This window comes from Glycine max, chromosome 12 (genome assembly GCF_000004515.6).
Source record: "Glycine max cultivar Williams 82 chromosome 12, Glycine_max_v4.0, whole genome shotgun sequence".
NCBI lineage: Eukaryota > Viridiplantae > Streptophyta > Magnoliopsida > Fabales > Fabaceae > Glycine > Glycine max.
The window spans coordinates 22927795-22945612 of record NC_038248.2 but is presented as its reverse complement, the minus strand read 5'-3'; the positions used below and the strand labels follow the sequence as shown (position 1 = coordinate 22945612).

Genomic DNA, 17818 nt, shown 5'->3' with positions numbered 1-17818 from the left:
ATCCGGGAACTCGGGATGCATGGGTTGATAATCATCGAGAGGCTCCTCAGCCAAATAGTCCACCAAGGTGCTCCCCTTTATCACCTTTTGGGTGACATAGACTATATCGAACTCGGATAGCAAAACCTGCTACCGAGCGATCCACCCCGTGAGAGCAGGCTTCTCAAAGATGTACTTGACCGAGTCCATCTTGGATATCAGCCAGGTGGTATGGCTCAACATGTACTATCTTAAACGGTGGGATGCCCAAACCAAAGCACAACATGTCTTTTCCAGCAGGGAGTAGTTCATCTCATAAGCCGTGAACTTCTTACTTAAGTAGTAGATGGCTCGCTCTCTTTTCCCAGACTCGTCATGCTGCCTTAGCATGCATCCCATTGACTCGTCCAAAACCGTCATGTACAAGATGAGAGGTCTCCCAGGCACCGGCGGCATAAGCACGGGAGGGTTCATGAGGCACTGTTTGATTTTTCCAAATGCCTCTTGACAGTCCTTGTTCCAGTGGATGGACTGGTTCTTGTGTAAGAGCTTGAACAGTGGCTCACAGATAGCGGTGAGTTGTGATATGAATCTGGTAATCTAGTTCAAACGCCCCAGGAAACCTCGGACCTGCTTCTCGGTACTCGGTTCTGGCATCTCAAGGATGGCTTTTACCTTTTCGGGGTCCACCTCTATTCCTTTCTGACTTACGATGAAACCCAGTAATTTTCCTGACTTGACCTCGAAGGTGCACTTAGCGGGGTTCAACCTCAATCGATACTTCCTAAGCCTTTCAAACAACTTCTGCAAGTTGACAAGGTGTTCCTCCTTGGTTTTAGACTTAGTGATCATGTTGTCTACATAGACTTCGATTTCTCGGTGCATCATGTCGTGGAACAAAGCCACCATAGCCCGTTGATAGGTTGCCCCGGCGTTCTTGAGCCTAAAGGACATCACCTTATAGCAGAACGTCCCCCACAGGGTGATGAAGGTGGTCTTTTCCATATCCTCTGGCGCCATCTTTATTTGATTGTAGCCAGAGAAACTGTCCATGAAGGAAAACAAAGCGAAATTGGTTGTATTATCCACGAGGACATCGATGTGCGGTAGAGGGAAATGTCTTTAGGACTGGCTCGATTTAGGTCCCAATAATCCACACACATTCGTACCTTCCCATCCTTCTTAGGGACTAGCACAACGTTGGCAACCCATTCTGGGTACTGAGCAACAGCCAAGAAGCCAGCGTCGAATTGTTTCTTTACTTCTTCTTTTATTTTCAGGGACGTCTCGGGCTTCATCCTCCTCAGTTTTTGCTTTACCGGGGAACACTCAGGATTTAGAGGTAATCTGTGGTGTACGATGTTAGAACTAAAATTGGGTATATCTTGGTACGACCAGGCAAAGATGTCTTGGTAGTCTTTCAGCAGGGTCATTAGTTCTTTACGGATGGGTGCGGTCATACCCATGCCTACTTTTACTTCCCTTTTTCCACTGTCGGTTCCTAAGTCTACGAGTTCTGTCTCTTCTTGATGCGGCCTCATCTCTCGATCCTCCTGACTAATTATCCTCTCCAGCTCTGGGGGAAGCCCTACATCCTCATCCTCTTCATCCTCTGTCCGACTTGCTTCTTGCTCAAAATTGGCGGCCCGGTCCCCGGTATTAGTACCTTTATGGGACTCATCGCCGGATATGTATCGTATAAGCCTAACAAGAAAATAAACATGCAAATGAATGAGAATGGGTAGAGGCGCGAGAATAGATGAAGAAAGATCTTTATATTATTTTTAAGAACAAAAGACATAATGACTTAACAAAAGGAAACCCTAAAGTCTAGGCCCGACCGTAGAGTTCTAAAGCTAAAAAGGTTACATTATGCTTGTTGTGTAAACCTCCAAGCGTTCCTCCACCCGCCAATTTCCTAGTTGGAAATCGGGAGGGCATGGCTATACCAAATCTAATCTCCTCGGGGAGTCCTCACCGCACATCGTGGCGACTTGTCCTTCACGTCTTAAACACGCACTTACGAAGCTCCTACTGATGTGGCACGGCGGAGCCTCTTTGGCTCGCTGTCCCGACCGCGGGCCTTGGCCTTTGTTCTTCTTTTCTGAGATGTTTTTCCTTACGCCAGCCTGCGTAGGTTTATAGCCTAACCCAAACTTCCCGCGGTTTCCTTTGATACTTACCAGGCCGGTCCTGCCACTGTTGTTCTTGCCCAAACCCATTCCGGGCACGTAGCCATGCCCCAACATCACCTGGGCCACCATCATTGTCGCATCGGACAGGCGAGGCTGCCTAGGGAGGGAATCTACGGAGGCGATTCTTACTACCTCAAAAAATTGGAAAGTCTTTTCTAATGAATCCTCCGCGGCTTCCACATATGGCATAGAGGAAGGACAACTTACCAGGACATCTTCCTTACCTGATACTATGATCAAATGTCCTTCCACTACAAACTTCAGTTTTTGGTGGAGTGTGGAAGGAACGACTTCCATTGAGTGGATCCATGGACGTCCCAAAAGACAGTTGTAGGCCGGATTGATATCCATCACTTGGAATGTAACTTGGCAGGTATGAGGCCCTATCTGTATTGGGAGGTCGATCTCTCCCCTTACCTCTCGGCGGCTGCCATCGAAGGCATGGACCACCATGGAACTCAGCCTTAGATGGGAGGCGTTAAATGCAAATTTCTCCAACATGCTCTTTGGCATCACGTTCAGGCTTGAGCCGTTGTCTATGAGTACTTTGGCCATAACATGTTCCATGCATTTGACTGACATATGTAAAGCCCTATTATGTCCTCTCCCCTCGGCGGGGATTTCCTCTTCAGCGAAGGTGAGGTAATTGTTGGCTGTGATGTTATTGGCGATCCCCCCAAAGCCTTCTACGGAGATGTCTTGGGCTACGTGAGCTTCATTCAAGACTGTTACCAGCAAAGCTCAGTGAGGCTCAGAGCTCATGAGCAGCTCCAGAAGGGAGACTCTATCTGGGGTCTTGTTGAGTTGTTCAATGACCTTGAACTCGCTTTGTTGGATAATGCGGAGGAACTCACCGGCCTCCTCGAGTGACACCTCTTTCTTGCCGCAGCCCTCTCTTCCCTCTACAAAATCCTTCGTTGGAATATCCTCGTCCGATGTCGGGATCACCTTGACATTTTGTCCTTCGATTACCTTTGCTTTCCCTTTAGTGTTTGCAAGCTATATCGGCAGGCCAGAGGGTGCGAACACGCGATCGCTTCGGGTTATGCTGCTCAGCCTGGTGATATTGGTTACTTTGGTCATAATCACATTATGTTGCCCAACAAAGCTCTAACCTTTGGCCATCATTTCTGCTCCAAATCGCGAAAGGAGGGCATTTTCGGGGTCGTGAAGTGCGTGTCTACGAGTGGGACTTCGAAATTTCAGGTTTGGGTGGACTTCTTTCTCCTTTGATTTTCGTGGGTATGGGGTTTTGGGAGATATGATGGGTAGTTTTGTTAGTTTTCTGCTTCATGGTAGTTATTTGTGAAGACTCTTGTTGAAAGCTTGTTGAAATTGCCATGTTTGGATGAGTTAAACATACCCATTCTGTTTTAGGGTTTTTGTGATGATGTTTGTGATGTTTATATGCTGAAATTGTTGATGGAAAACTGTTAGAGATGAAGGGTAGAAATAACCTAGGGTTAGAAAGTGAGAATGTGATGTTATGAGTGGAAAAAGAGTGAGTCTTTAAGAGTTGGAAGGTTAAGTCTGAATTCTGTAGTAAATGGAGGTTAAAGTGAGTTAATACTAGCTTGAAATGTCATTTAGGACTTGGGAGAAAGCTTGGACTGTGCGAGAGAGAAAAACAAATGATCAAAGTGAACAAAGAGCCATTTCTAGGGCAAAATTGGGTGTTGAGGAGTCAAATTGTGATTCGGTGGAATTTTAAGCGTAAATCCAGTTTGAGCAAGTTTAGATTGATGTTATGGACTGGTGTGAGGTGAGAGTTTGCTTCAAATTTACCTCATTCTAAATTTCACTTCTCAAGTCTAGAAAATCCATTAAATTGAGGGGTTTTGGACACCTAGATTTTGTGTTGCTGTGGTTTGAAGCTTGACTTTGGTTTAGACATGATTGATACATGATTTGGGCAAGATTGGATGAGGGGAAGTGATGCAATCCTACTCCGCAAGGGCATTGGGTAGAAGACTCCAAGTAGATTGGGCTAGAGATCCAAGGAAAGGCCCTAGGGTTCTCATGAGCCTTAGGGTAGATTTCGAGCCCATGGGCTAAGTATGAGCCCGCTTATCTTTGTAAATATTAGAATAGGTATTTCCTTCGTCTGGGCCTTGTATTTTGGCCATTCTAGTAGTATAGGGTTTTAGCCTTGTATTTTGGGGCATTTTAAGTAGTCTTTGTAGTAAGGACTTTTTTTTGTATTTTCATGTTTTTTGTCATGGGGGTGAGCTTAGCTATTATAGGGGGTGTGTAGCTAAGCTCTAGCTTCTCATCTCAAGGAGGTGAGCTTAGCTATTAGAGAGGTATGTGTAGTTAAGCTCAAGCTTCTTTAGGAATCTTCTTAAGGAAGCTTCTCAAGGAGGTGAGCTTAGTTATGAGAGGGGTGTGTGTAGCTAAGCTCTAGCTTCTCAAGGAAGTTTTATCAAAGAAGCTTCTCAAGGAAGTTTTCTCAAGAAAGCTTCTCAAGGAAGCTACCTAGTCTATAAATAGAAGCATGTGTAACACTTGTTGTAACTTTGATGAATGAAAGTCTTATGAGACACACTTCAAAGTTCTACTTCTCCCCCTCTTTTATTCTTTCAATTTCGTGCTCCCCCCTCTCTCTTTCTCTCCCTCTTTCTTTTCCTCCATTGAAGCATCCTTCCAAGCTTCTTATCCAAGGCTCATCTTGGTGGTGAAGCTCCTTCTTCCATGGCTTATTCCCTAGTGGATGGCGCCTCCCTTCTCCTCTTCTCCTTTGCCTTCCGCTGCATCTCCATGGTGAAAAATCACCATTGAAGGACCTCATTGAAGCTCAAAGATCCAGCCTCCATAGAAGCTCCACAAGCAAGCTTCCATCAAGTGGTAATCAGAGCACAAGAGCTTCAAGTAGGTGCTCCTTAAACCTCCATTAATTTTTTTTCTTTACCTTCTCTTCCATTGTTGTTTCTTCATTTTTCTCCATGTATCTCCTCACATGTCTTGTTCTAAATGTTGTTAACATGATTCTTTAGAGTTTCCACCGATTAAACTTGCTATAGAAGTTAGATTTGATTTTCTATGGTTCAAATTTCTTGTTCTTGTTCTTGAACCATGAATTGTGTTGAGTTTAGGTTCCTTTGAGTTTTGTCTTGTTATTTTTTGTGGCTGAAACCTAAACCATAAAATTCTTACAAAAACATTAAAGTAGAAGAAAACCTCAAAAATCTAGAGTGACTTGTTCACCTATTGTAGTTTTGTCATAGAAGTCATGTCTAGTCATGAAACTTGTCACATAAGATTTCTTATGTTGTGCTGAATTTTATTTTTCTTGTTTCTTTGTCTAACTCATTTGTTCATGAGTGTATGAAATTCTTTTAGCCTATTAGTTGATTTGAGTCAAATCTTTCATGTTAATTAGTCCTTAACATGTTCATGCAAAATTCTTAGAGAGTATTTGATTGTGAACCTTTTCTTGAACTTTTAGGTTTCCTTATGATTGTGTCTATTGTGAATTTGAGTTTTGGTGATTGAATTGCTGGCTGAAATGTTGATCCTAAGTGAATATTGAACTCCTAAAACTGTGGTAAACAATCCTAGTGAGTTCAACATACATAGGAAGGTTGAAAGTAAGCCCAAGGCAATCAATATACCATGCTTAAAGAAACAAATCGCTGGTGCTGGCAGCTTGGACATACAAACTTGTAAAAATTACTGAGAATTGGTTACTTCGAATTTTGAGCTGAAACTTTTACTGAATTTTATAGACATCTGGAAAAAAGTTATAAAAAAAGAAACAAGTGATTTGGATAAAAGGAAAAAATACGAAAAATCACACAATTTGGCTGGAAAATCAGTATCCAGAAAAAAAAGGTGAAAGGGAAGTGTGCTTGTTGTTTTGGCTCAAAATTTATTCTATAATTGGAAATTTCAATTGAAAATTAGTGAGAAGACAAGTGCCAAAGCTAGAGGTTTGTTGAGTCTTTTTTTCAGTTTTTTTTACTCTACTCTAGAGCCATTCTAAGTTTCTCTTTGAGTCCTAGCTTGCTTCTATGTCCTTTTCATTGCTTTAATTGTTGAATAATCCTTGAAAAATTGTCTTGTTAAAACTCCATTGGTTTAGCTTTCATTTCATTTTTTTGGTCTTTGGTTATTGCTTGTCTCTTTGTTTCCTTGTTTGTGGGTTTCCATATAGGGAATTGGAAGGAGGATTGGTGTCATCCCTTGAAGAATTTGAGTCCAGAAGCAAGGGGCCAACCACCTTAAGAGCTATTGGACTAAGAAGCACTCCAAATTGAGTGAATCACCAAAGAGAGAACAACCACCAAAATTGAGGACCGTTTTGTAATTTGCAATTTAATTACCTTCATTGCTTTCAAGTTTTGTAACAAAAAGGCCTTTCATTGGAAGTGTGTTGGGAGCCTCCAATAGGTTACCAAACTTCCATTTGTGTGTAATAATTTTAGGCAATTTTTACTTAGGATAGTGAGTGTTTTGTTGGGAACCTTGAATGTGGTCATCCAAACACTGTTAGGATTCGCCTAGTTTACATGTCTTGCTTACTTTCATAGCTTATTTCCTTTACCTTCCATTGTCAAACCGCCTAGATAGCTTTCCTTTTTACCAATTAGTTTTTTACCTTATCTTTCACACCTCTTTTAGTGTTTATTTGGCTAGTTTCAACCATAGTTTCTTTTACCTTTTGTTTTCAAACCTCCAACAAGAAAGAACCACAACTTAGGAACCAACATGAGTTATCATTCATCTAGTGTTAATGGCAAGGGTACTAGTCATAAAGACCCTTTATCTAGAATCTTAGATGAGTTGAGTTCCCTCAAGTTATGGAAAGAAAAACAAGAGAGAAAAGAAAAAGGAAAAAAAAGAGTGGAAGAAATAAGTCAAGATGAAAGAAAGAAAATAAGAGAGGAAGAAAGAAGAAAAATAATGAAAGAAATGAAAAGAGAAAAACATGCCTCCTATAGTAGTCATAACTCTTGCAAAAGCCTAAGTGAAGAACTTCGTGACTATTACGAAGGAAGGCATAGGTCACATCTTAGACCTCACTCCCATAGAAGAGAAAAGGAAAGAAAGCCTCAAGAGGCTAACATTAAACTCTCATACTTCCATGGGAAGGACAATGTAGAGGCTAACTTAGATTGGGAAATAAGGGTAGAGCAACAACTTAAAAACAAGTCTACTTCAAAATCTTATAGCTCTCACTTTTATCCAAAGAAAGACCAAGGTCAAGGCATCTTAGGGGTGACACCTTCTAAGCCCAAAGATGATAAGGGGAAGACAATAGAAAAGCAAGCCCCTAAGGCTAGTATGCAAGAGAAAACTAGCTCTATAAAGTGCTTGAAATGTCTTGGAAGAGGACACATTACTTCTCAATGCTCCACCACAAAAACCATGATTATGAGGGGCCAAGACATTTATAGTAGCCAAGATGAGGCTACTACTTCACCTTCCTCTAGTGAAAGTGAAAAAGCAAAAGGGGAAGAATCTAGTGAAGAAATCTACCCCCAAGAAGAAGGACAACCATTAGTGGTTAAAGAGAAGTGTAAGGAGGTAAGTGTCTCCTCCGAGAGTTTAGCTAAGAAGGAAACTCATTTTACAATAAAGACAAGCATTGAAGAAACTTTCCCTCTTAGACAACCTCCACATTTTCTCTTTTGTAAAAAGGCACTTGCTAGAATTGCCACACCTCTTGGGCTTGAGTTTATTCCTCAAGTAAAGAAGTTGTTGGATGAGGGTTTGGTTCGCAAGAGCTTAAATCCTTGTGCTTTGTTGGTGCCCAAAATAGGTATTATTAGGCACCAAGTCCCTAAAATAGGTGGTATGGTGAATGTTTTGAGTGGTGCAACACTCTTTTGTAAAATCACTCATGCACCCAACATCTTCATGATTTGTGTACATAGGGACCCATTAGGTAGGTTTGTTCTTATTTTTAGTTTCAATACAAACTTAGGTACTCATATGGGACACCTTAGGTTTGTCATACTTTTTGGTAGGAATAATCAATATGAAAATATAGAAAAAGGTATGTTTTATTGCGTTACTTTTCTTAATTTTTCAAATAGTGATCAAGGGGTTCCCATGAACCCTAAGAGAATAAAGGTCATTCCTAAGTGGCCCACTCCACCAAGTATAAGAAAGATTTGGGGCTTCCATGACTTAACAAACTTTTACAAAAGGTTTGTCCCATATTTTTCTATACTTGTAGCACCATTCATTGAGTTGGTGAGAAACCATGTTCTTTCATGGGAAGATGCCCAGGAAATGGGTTTTCAGATCTTACCTTACTTCAACATACCAAACACCACTAATACATATGTTTTTGTTCTTTTTACAGGTGTTGAGGAAAGGAGCCCAGAGTATGAAGAACCTCGGGATTTGAGGTCAAATCCTTTCCAAGGTGGAGGGAATGATGCAATCCTACTCCGCAAGGGCATTGGGTAGAAGACTCCAAGTAGATTGGGCTAGAGATCCAAGGAAAGACCCTAGGGTTCTCATGAGCCTTAGGGTAGATTTCGAGCCCATGGGCTAAGTATGAGCCCGCTTATCTTTGTAAATATTAGAATAGGTATTTCCTTCGTCTGGGCCTTGTATTTTGGCCATTCTAGTAGTATAGGGTTTTAGCCTTGTATTTTGGGGCATTTTAAGTAGTCTTTGTAGTAAGGACTTTTTTTTGTATTTTCATGTTTTTTGTCATGGGGGTGAGCTTAGCTATTATAGGGGGTGTGTAGCTAAGCTCTAGCTTCTCATCTCAAGGAGGTGAGCTTAGCTATTAGAGAGGTATGTGTAGTTAAGCTCAAGCTTCTTTAGGAATCTTCTTAAGGAAGCTTCTCAAGGAGGTGAGCTTAGTTATGAGAGGGGTGTGTGTAGCTAAGCTCTAGCTTCTCAAGGAAGTTTTCTCAAAGAAGCTTCTCAAGGAAGTTTTCTCAAGAAAGCTTCTCAAGGAAGCTACCTAGTCTATAATGTGTAACACTTGTTGTAACTTTGATGAATGAAAGTCTTATGAGACACACTTCAAAGTTCTACTTCTCCCCCTCTTTTATTCTTTCAATTTCGTGCTCCCCCCTCTCTCTTTCTCTCCCTCTTTCTTTTCCTCCATTGAAGCATCCTTCCAAGCTTCTTATCCAAGGCTCATCTTGGTGGTGAAGCTCCTTCTTCCATGGCTTATTCCCTAGTGGATGGCGCCTCCCTTCTCCTCTTCTCCTTTGCCTTCCGCTGCATCTCCATGGTGAAAAATCACCATTGAAGGACCTCATTGAAGCTCAAAGATCCAGCCTCCATAGAAGCTCCACAAGCAAGCTTCCATCAGGAAGTGTGATTTTCGAAATCTGCACTTATGCAGAATTTTGCTGTCAAAATAGGTGCAGCAGGATTTTGGCTTTGTGCAGAAAAATGCTTGTGTGTGGTGGGTTGTGGAAAGAGTAGTACAGAATGAGTTCTGGATGTTTGCTAGTAGATCCCAACTGTCACAATGTAGGCTTAAGTACTAGAGACTTCCAGTAAAATTTTCGAGTCGATCCAACGGTTAATGAACCGGAACGAAGGAATTGTTACTGGGGTCTTTAAGTGAGAAAAGCTGTGATTTGGTTGGTGTTTTGGCAGAGTTTTCTGCCTTTGCTCTGTTTTGCTTGGCTGTGATAGCTTGTGCTGTTTGAATGTTGTTTTGCTTGGATGTTGTGGAAGTTTGGGAGGATTGATGGGGACCCGGTGTTGAGAGAAACGAGGATATGGGCTACGTGGGAGTACGTGAGCTCAGTTGGAGGTGGGCAACAGGGGATGGTGGGTTTATGCGCGCTTTGTGGATGTGGAAAACTTGTTGTGCACCATCGCCCGACCGCCACCTAGTACCACATGTGATGGGTACCCCATAATCCTACAAGCTTGAGATGAGGAAGCGTAGAAGGGTGAACTTCCTGCTTTTATTCGTTGACCACAGAGTGGTACCTGGAGATATGTCGCGGGGGTCAGGAGACCTTGGGGACGTCAGGTGGGGTGCTATTGCCCAAAACCAAGCTTGACTAATCCCGACCCAACCCGGGCATAGTCGGTCAGTGAGAACCTGTGATGTACCTAAACAGGCGAGCTCCTGGCAGTCAACAGATAAAAGGAACAAAGACCACAAAGCAAGGAGGCTTGTGGTGGCTGGCCAACTGTGAAACTTGATTGATATGTGAGATATGGTCTCTGGTAATCGATTACCAAGGGTGGGTAATCGATTACAAGGCTTAAAAATGAAGACAGGAGGCTAAGATGGTCTCTGGTAATCGATTACCAAAGGGTGTAATCGATTACCAGGCTTGAAAACGAAGTCAGGAAACTAAGGGAGCCTCTGGTAATCGATTACCAGCCTGTGTAATCGATTACACAGAGGGATGGGTCACTGGTAATCGATTACCAGGTATGTGTAATCGATTACACAGTGCATTTTTGCAGATTTCATGTTCTGAGGCTGTGTAATTCGAGTTTAGCCTCTAGTAATCGATTACCATGTCTGTGTAATCGATTACCAGAGATGAAAAGCCTTAAGATACTCCTTTTAATTGCATGTAGTGGTTATGAGACGCATTGTGCGGCGGCATAGTTAGATTCTTGTGAAAGAGTCTACCCCTTTCTTTTCCTTCTTGTAGATCGTGATGGCGGCACAGCTAATCCATGATCGAGTAGAGATGGAGTGCCTAGAGGGAGCCTGGGAGACCCTCGAAGGCAACACGAGGTGTCGATTTCGGGGCACCATTCGATTCACGGCTACTTCTTTGGTGCATCCAGATGAACCTGCACGGACGCTTCAGCGCACTGTGGAGTGGATACTACCCACGCCTACACCATATCGTCTAGTGGAGCCTGTCCAAGTGATCGAGGTAATGTCATCCGAGGAAGACCCTGAGGAGGATCCCAAGGAGCTACCTCCTGAGCCTGCTGTGGATGCTCTTGACTTTCTAGAGGGCGATGAGGACCCACTTCCTGAGGTGGATTCTCCCGAGGAAGTCATGTTGGCATCTGAGGCAGATTCTACGGAGGATGGTGGTCCGGGGAAGATGGCGATCAGCGGAGGCTCTTCATCCTAGTGGACAGCTCTTTGGATTCGTTTTGTATACTTTTGAGGGTGGATGTATCTAGGACTGACTGTTAGGTTTACTCTTTTGTTTTTGTATGGGTAGACCTGATGTATAGGAATTTGATGATTGTATACATGTGGCTGAAGCCACCACTACGGACACCTTTGCTCAGGATGACACTGTATTTTGTAAAACTCCCATATTTTGGACAGCTTTAAATGATGAATGCATTTATGATCGATCTTGTTATTTGAAAAGAAAGCATTAGCAACTTTATTTGTAAAAGAGTTTATCGACCGTATTTTATTCTTTTATTTTCACGTGACGACCTAAAGTAATGGCTGGTACATTCTTCCTTTTGAAACAACAAAATAGTTTAGAGATTTTGAGCGGTAAGAAAGAACTGACTCCGAATAGAGTTGTGAACTGGCCATTCAGGACTCTATAGTGAGGATTTTCCTTCTAAACCTAGTTATGGTGAAAAGAGAAAGAAATGAAAAAGAAAAAAAAAGAAAAAAAAATTAACATGGTTTTTGTTATTTAAATTATTACTATTAAACCAGTCATTAATTTAGGGACGCCACAACAACTGCACAACTTTTCCCCATCCCACACCTGTTCCTTCCTGCACCACTTTCTGTGCACTCTTCCAAGTGGCAAAAGACACTTCACTCTTCTCTGGCTCCTTATTCTCCACAGTCAGGCCTTGGAAAGAAGTTCCTTCAGTTTCATCAGCACCAATGAAGGAAAAGGCTGACAAATGACTAACCAGCAAAGCTTCTTCTCCACTCACAATAACCAATCTCCCATTTCTGACAAACTTCAGCTTTTCATGCAAGGTTGATGTCACGGCCCCAACTTCATGGATCCACGGCCTACCCAACAGACAACTATATGTAGCTCGGATGTCCATCACCTGGAATGTAATTTGGAAAACAGATGGTCCGATTGTAATAGGTAAGTCGACCTCCCCAATGACTGACTTCCTTGATCCATCAAAAGCTTTGACGACTACCCCGCTTCTTCTCATGGGAGGCCCCTGGTAGGAGAGTTGATCTAATGTTGTTTTGGCCATTACATTCAATGAGGAACCAGTGTCCACAAGTACATTTGACAAAGCATCAGACTTGTAGTTCACTGATATGTGTAACGCTAGATTGTGGTTTCTTCCTTCCTCAGGAAGCTCTTCATCGCTGAAACTTAAATTATTGCATGCAGTAATGTTTCCTACTATACTGTCCAGCTGATTAACAGTCACGTCCTTTTCCACAAAAGCTTGGTCTAACACCTTCATTAGAGCCTCACGGTGTGCTTCTAAGTTCAACAGCAAAGACAAGATAGATATTTTGGAGGGAGTTTGCAGCAGCTGGTCTACCACTTTATACTCGCTCTTCTGGATCAGTTTCAGAATTTCATCATGATTTGCATCCTTGTCGGTCCCACTAGGTTGGCCTATTTCCTTCTTTGTACCAGGGCCGTTCACTGTCACTTGTTCAACTACCGGATCATTCACTTTCTTTGAAAACAATGTGGGGATAACACGCCCATTCCTCAGAACCTTGCTGTTACTGACGATGTTGTCTACATAAGTCGCAGGAGTTAGAGAGGGGAGAGGCACCTCCTGTCCACTTTCCACCATTGGGACATTATACTTGTAAGGGACCACTTTTAGAGAAGCATAAGGCACGGGTCCTAGCAAGCTAATCACTAGTGGAGTAGTAGCTGGTCTCCCACTGTTATAACTTATTTCCAGCTGCTGGAACTCAGGGGTAATAACACACACTTCCTTGTCTTTCCTGGTGGTGATTAATTCTTTGCTGGCTATCAACCCTTATACATCCTCTTGTACCTTCTGGCATCCTTTCACATTCACGGAACACACTTCACATGCTGCATGATCATGGTCAAACAGAGCTGCCTCGCACATCTTGATATGTATTGGGACCAGGGGAGTCCTAATATTGTGAACATTGAAAATGGGGCAACCTTCTTGGTCATCTTGGACCATGTTAACAGAGGATCCGTGGTTAGGTAAGGGATTGGCCTGGACATTGGGACTTGAGTCGGAGTCTTTGAAGGTCAAAAGTTTCGCCTGGATTAGCTTTTGGACTTCAGTCTTGAGAGCAAGGCAATGCTCAACATCATGGCCGGGCACTCCTTGGTGGAAGGCGCATGTTAGGTCGTGCCGGTACCAGGGGGGTAAAACATCTGGTGTTCGGGGAGGTGCCCTGACCTGGACATGGTTTTTAGCGAGTAGAGCGGGAAGCAAATCAGCATACTTTATCGAGATTGGATCAAAGGTCACTTTTTGGCGGTTTTGTGAGCGATATGGTTGTTGAGGGGTTTTGCGATTTTGTTGTTGTTGAGGGTATTGTGGTTGATGGTATTGTTGTGGGGGATACTGTGGTGGAGGATATTGGTAAGGGTAATGTGGCCTTTGTTGGTGATATGCTGGGTTCGGGATAGTGGATGCGACATTCGCAACCTGATGGTACGGGGTGTAATTCTGCTAGGGTTTACCATGGGCTATCATTCCCACCTCTTGATTTTTCTTCTTCGCAAAGTGATTTCCAAACCTCTTGGTATTACTTGCAGCAGGAGTACTTTCCACGGTCAAACGTCCCTCTCGGACACCTTCCTCTAATCGTACACCCATGTTGACCATTTCGGTGAAGTCCGTTGGTGCACTTGCAACCATTTTCTCGTAATAAAATTGACTCAGGGTCTTCAAAAATATCTTTGTCATTTCCTTTTCTTCCAATGGTGGGACAATCTAGGCAGCCACTTCCCTCCAACGCTGGGCGTACTCTTTGAACGTTTCCTTGTCTTTCTGCATCATTGCACGGAGTTGATCACGATCTGGGGCCATGTCCAGATTGTATTTATACTGACGAATGAACGCTTCACCAAGATCATTAAAGGTTTGGATGTTTGCACTGTCCAGATTCATATACCACTTCAGAGCAGCGCCAGTCAGGCTGTCCTGAAAGAAGTGGATGAGCAACTTATGGTTATCAGTATACATGGACATTTTCCGCGCGTACATCACCAAGTGACTGCGGGGACAAGTGTTTCCTTTATACTTCTCGAAGTCTGGCACCTTGAACTTGTGGGGAATAGTAACATTTGGGACCAAACATAATTCACGGGCATCCTTCCCGAACAGATCTCTTCCTCGGAGGGCTTCGACTTCTTTTTGCATACCATCAAATCTTTCTTGGAGTTCATCCATCTTATTCGGAGCTCCAATACTTTCAGCATGGTAAATTGGCTCAACCTCTTGTTGAATAGTGTGAATCAGTGGTGCTGAATAAGTCATTGCAGCTTGAGGGAAAGATGTGCCGGGTTGTGGAACCGGCGCTGACTGCTGAGCGAAAGGAAGTGGAACTTCAGATACAACGGGCTGGAGATTTCCACAGGCTGGAGGTGGCATTCCCCATGTACAACCTGGAGGCATGAAAGGCTGATCTACAATAGCAGCGGCAGCTTGAGAATTCTGGGCTGACAGGAGTGCATTCATCATGGTCGTCAACCTATCCATTCCTTCTCGTAAAGTGGCAACCTCCTCTTTGAGACTCTGATTTTCTTGCTCAATTAGATCCATTTTTTTCCGATTAGCCCTGGTGTTGTAAATGCGAGTTGGTTTGTGGAGAATTCGTCGGGCCACTTTCTTCGGACGGCGGCTGATTAACCTTTTGAAGTGGTGAACACAGTGTGAGACTCGATTCGGAAACTATGAATGCAGGATGATGCATGATTATGCTTATGCAAAAAGAAAGAAAAAGAACAATTTATTATCGAAGGACTTGTTGAAGTAATTGTAAACATCATAATCTGAACACTTCACTTAAGCATTGAAATATTACAAAGAAACTTTTTGTTTACAAGTCAAAAGATTTAGAAGCCAAAAAAACTAAACATAAGGTCCTAAAAGCTTCAAACTCAAACTCCCGGAGTAGATGGATCCTCGAAATCCGGATGTGCACTAGAGAGCGAATCCATAAACCTCCTCCTCCTCTTGGAATCCTGTCTGAGCAAAGCGTCCTTTCGACGAAGTAAGTCATCTTTCTCAATTATCCTCTGATTCTGAACGAAAAGCTCATGATCTTTCTGCGCCAGCTTTCCCTTCAAGGTCTCATTCTCACGCTCGAGCTCCTGGTATTTTTTCTTCCAAGTATCCCTTTCAAGCCGCATTTGAATCAACTGCTCATTGCATTCCTCTTTGTTATCAAAGGGCACAGGTAAGGATGGTGATGGAACGGTTGAGGATACGTGCCTGGGTAGGGGGTAGGGTAAACCAAGAATCGAAGCTCTGTCGATGACCCACTGAGTATAGGATCCATGTACAAAACCCGTCCTTCTTCCTAACTGATTCCTATCAAGCCTACGAACAGTGTGCCAGGCTCGCACAAATCTCAATCTCATGCCTGCATGGTCCTCGTGGTTGAGGTAGAATTCACCGGTTAAGGAGAGGTTGTTAGGTTTTTCCTTCATGGGGTATCCAAACTGGCGTCTGGCAAGAGTGGGGTTGTAAGTGATTCCCCCACGTGTACTGATGAGGGGTACATTGGGAAACTCTCCACAACTGTCGATGATTACTCCAATGTTACTAGCTGGTTGGTACCAAAGGATATCAATTGGAGTGAGGGACATGATTCTCTGAGGCCAACGGGTTTTCTCTGGATTAGTCTTGAAAAGGTGGGTTTGGGGTAAATGTAAAGTAAACCACTTGTATAGCAAAGGTGCACAACAAGTGATAACTCCGCATTTCTTTTGTGTTCTGTGGTGAATGGAATGGTAGGTGTCTGCAAGTAAGGTGGGGACAGGGTTTCCGGATATGAAAATTTGGATTGTGTTAATGTCGATGAAATCGTCGATGTTAGGGAAGAGTATAAGGCCATAGATGAGTAGGGCAAGGGTGGCTTCGAAGGCACCGGTACTGGTGGCTTCGGCAAAGGTGTAGGCTTTTTGGTAGAGGAAACTGGGAGTTAGGCCTTGGAAGCCTCCTTTGGTAGTAAGGTTACTGGTTATGTCGGAAGTTTTGAGGTGGAGGGCTGCGGCGATAGTTAAAGGTTTAGGAGTTGGTTCGAGGCCACTGAAAGGTAACTTGTCAGACACCGGTAAGCCGACTAGGTAGGAGTATTCTTCCAAAGTGGGGACAAGCTGGTAATCTGGGAACGTGAAACAGTGATAGAGAGGGTCATAGAACTGGACCAAGGTATTAAGGATCCCCTCTTCAACGTTTGTCTTGAGGATGCTGAGCAAATTCCCGTAGCGTTTTCGGAAGTCGTCCGGACTAACTACCAAAGATCCTAGCTTCCTTAAATTTGTCAAATCCGGGTCCTTGAAGTTATACTTCTGAGTGTTCCTCTTTGTGAAGTTCATTCCTACGATGTTTACAACAAAACTTGTCTAAATCCTTTGATACTTGATGAAAAAAAAAAGTTTATGAATGAGTGCATGTATGCATGGTTATGCTAAAGGAACGGAGAAAACATGGTGAGGTTAAGTTCGTAATGTTGGAGCTGAGGGTAAACACGCCATTTGGTAAGGACTATGGTTTCACATGTACCTGTATCACGGGTTCTACCAAGTTCCCAAAGTCATTGACCACTTCCGAATATTGTCGGATTACGGGACTACTCCCGGTCCAACAATGTTCGTAGGAAAGTCTCGTTTGAGTGTAGTATCGCGTATCGACCAACTCAAGACTACTCTTGATTAGCCACCGCACTACGTCCTAAAAGGCCAAGATGGGTTAGGTAACTAAAGGTCCTCAACTTCATAGGTCACTTAAAAATAACAATGCCAAACACGACTACTCATGTTGACATGGTACTACTTTTAAGAGACCTCCATTGAGCGGGGTTATCACATGTACCAAAACCCAAGACTACTCCTGGTATGGCACTTTGATTATACCCCATCCTATCTTATGTTTCCCTCAAGTCCGGGTATAGGACTTATCTCACCACTCACGTAAAAGATAAACACTTAAGCACGTATTTACAATTACAAATAATAATAAAGCATAAAGAAAAACAAAATAGGTTCAACCCACTTAGGATTTTGATCCCCAGTGGAGTCGCCATTTTTTTGTCGCGGTGATTTTTGGATATCAGGCTATTAATTAGCGTTGACTCGCAATTTTAAGATTCACCACCGATCTTTTATTTTTCCGAGGAAAAGGGAGAAAGTTCGAAAAAAACCCTATTTTTAAGAGAGATCAAGGTCCGGGGGTTGGTTATGCAAAGGGAAGGTATTAGCACCCTAAACGTCTATAGTACTCTATAGGAACCTTTTGCTTATTTTTATCTTTATGCTAAAATGATTATTTGTTTGTAAAATAAATACTTAAATGTATAAGGATTAAAGTGATGAGTTTAAAAGAAAGAAAAATGTTTTTGTTATTTTGTTGATTTGGAAAGACAAAGTCTTTTGCCTACATACCCGAATGGGATCAAAATCATGTAGTTTGGGGTAAAAAGCCGAGTGATTGGTTTTGGTTGATTTTAAAGTTTGAAACAAAAGTTTAAGAAAAATAAGAGGCCGTAAAGGCATAGAAGAATAACATGTGAGTTTGGTTGATTTTAAATTGGAAAATGTTTGATTGAT

At 42.8% G+C, this 17818-nt stretch overlaps 1 protein-coding gene and 1 pseudogene across 1 annotated transcript; both read right to left on the bottom strand.

Annotated features, from left to right (window-relative positions):
- Window positions 1–11709: 11709 nt before the first annotated feature.
- Window positions 11710–14807, bottom strand: LOC106795313 (uncharacterized; annotated as a pseudogene).
- A 338-nt stretch (window positions 14808–15145) lies between these two features.
- On the bottom strand, window positions 15146–16588 carry LOC102667136 (uncharacterized). The gene has a single exon (XM_006593143.1). It carries the CDS (start codon window positions 16586–16588, stop codon window positions 15146–15148), a length of 1443 nt encoding a protein of 480 aa, XP_006593206.1.
- Window positions 16589–17818: the final 1230 nt, after the last annotated feature.

What these genes read in the sequence shown, in the direction of transcription:
- LOC102667136 (XM_006593143.1), bottom strand. Translation starts at nt 16,588, where the DNA reads ATGAACTTCACAAAGAGGAACACTCAGAAGTATAACTTCAAGGACCCG.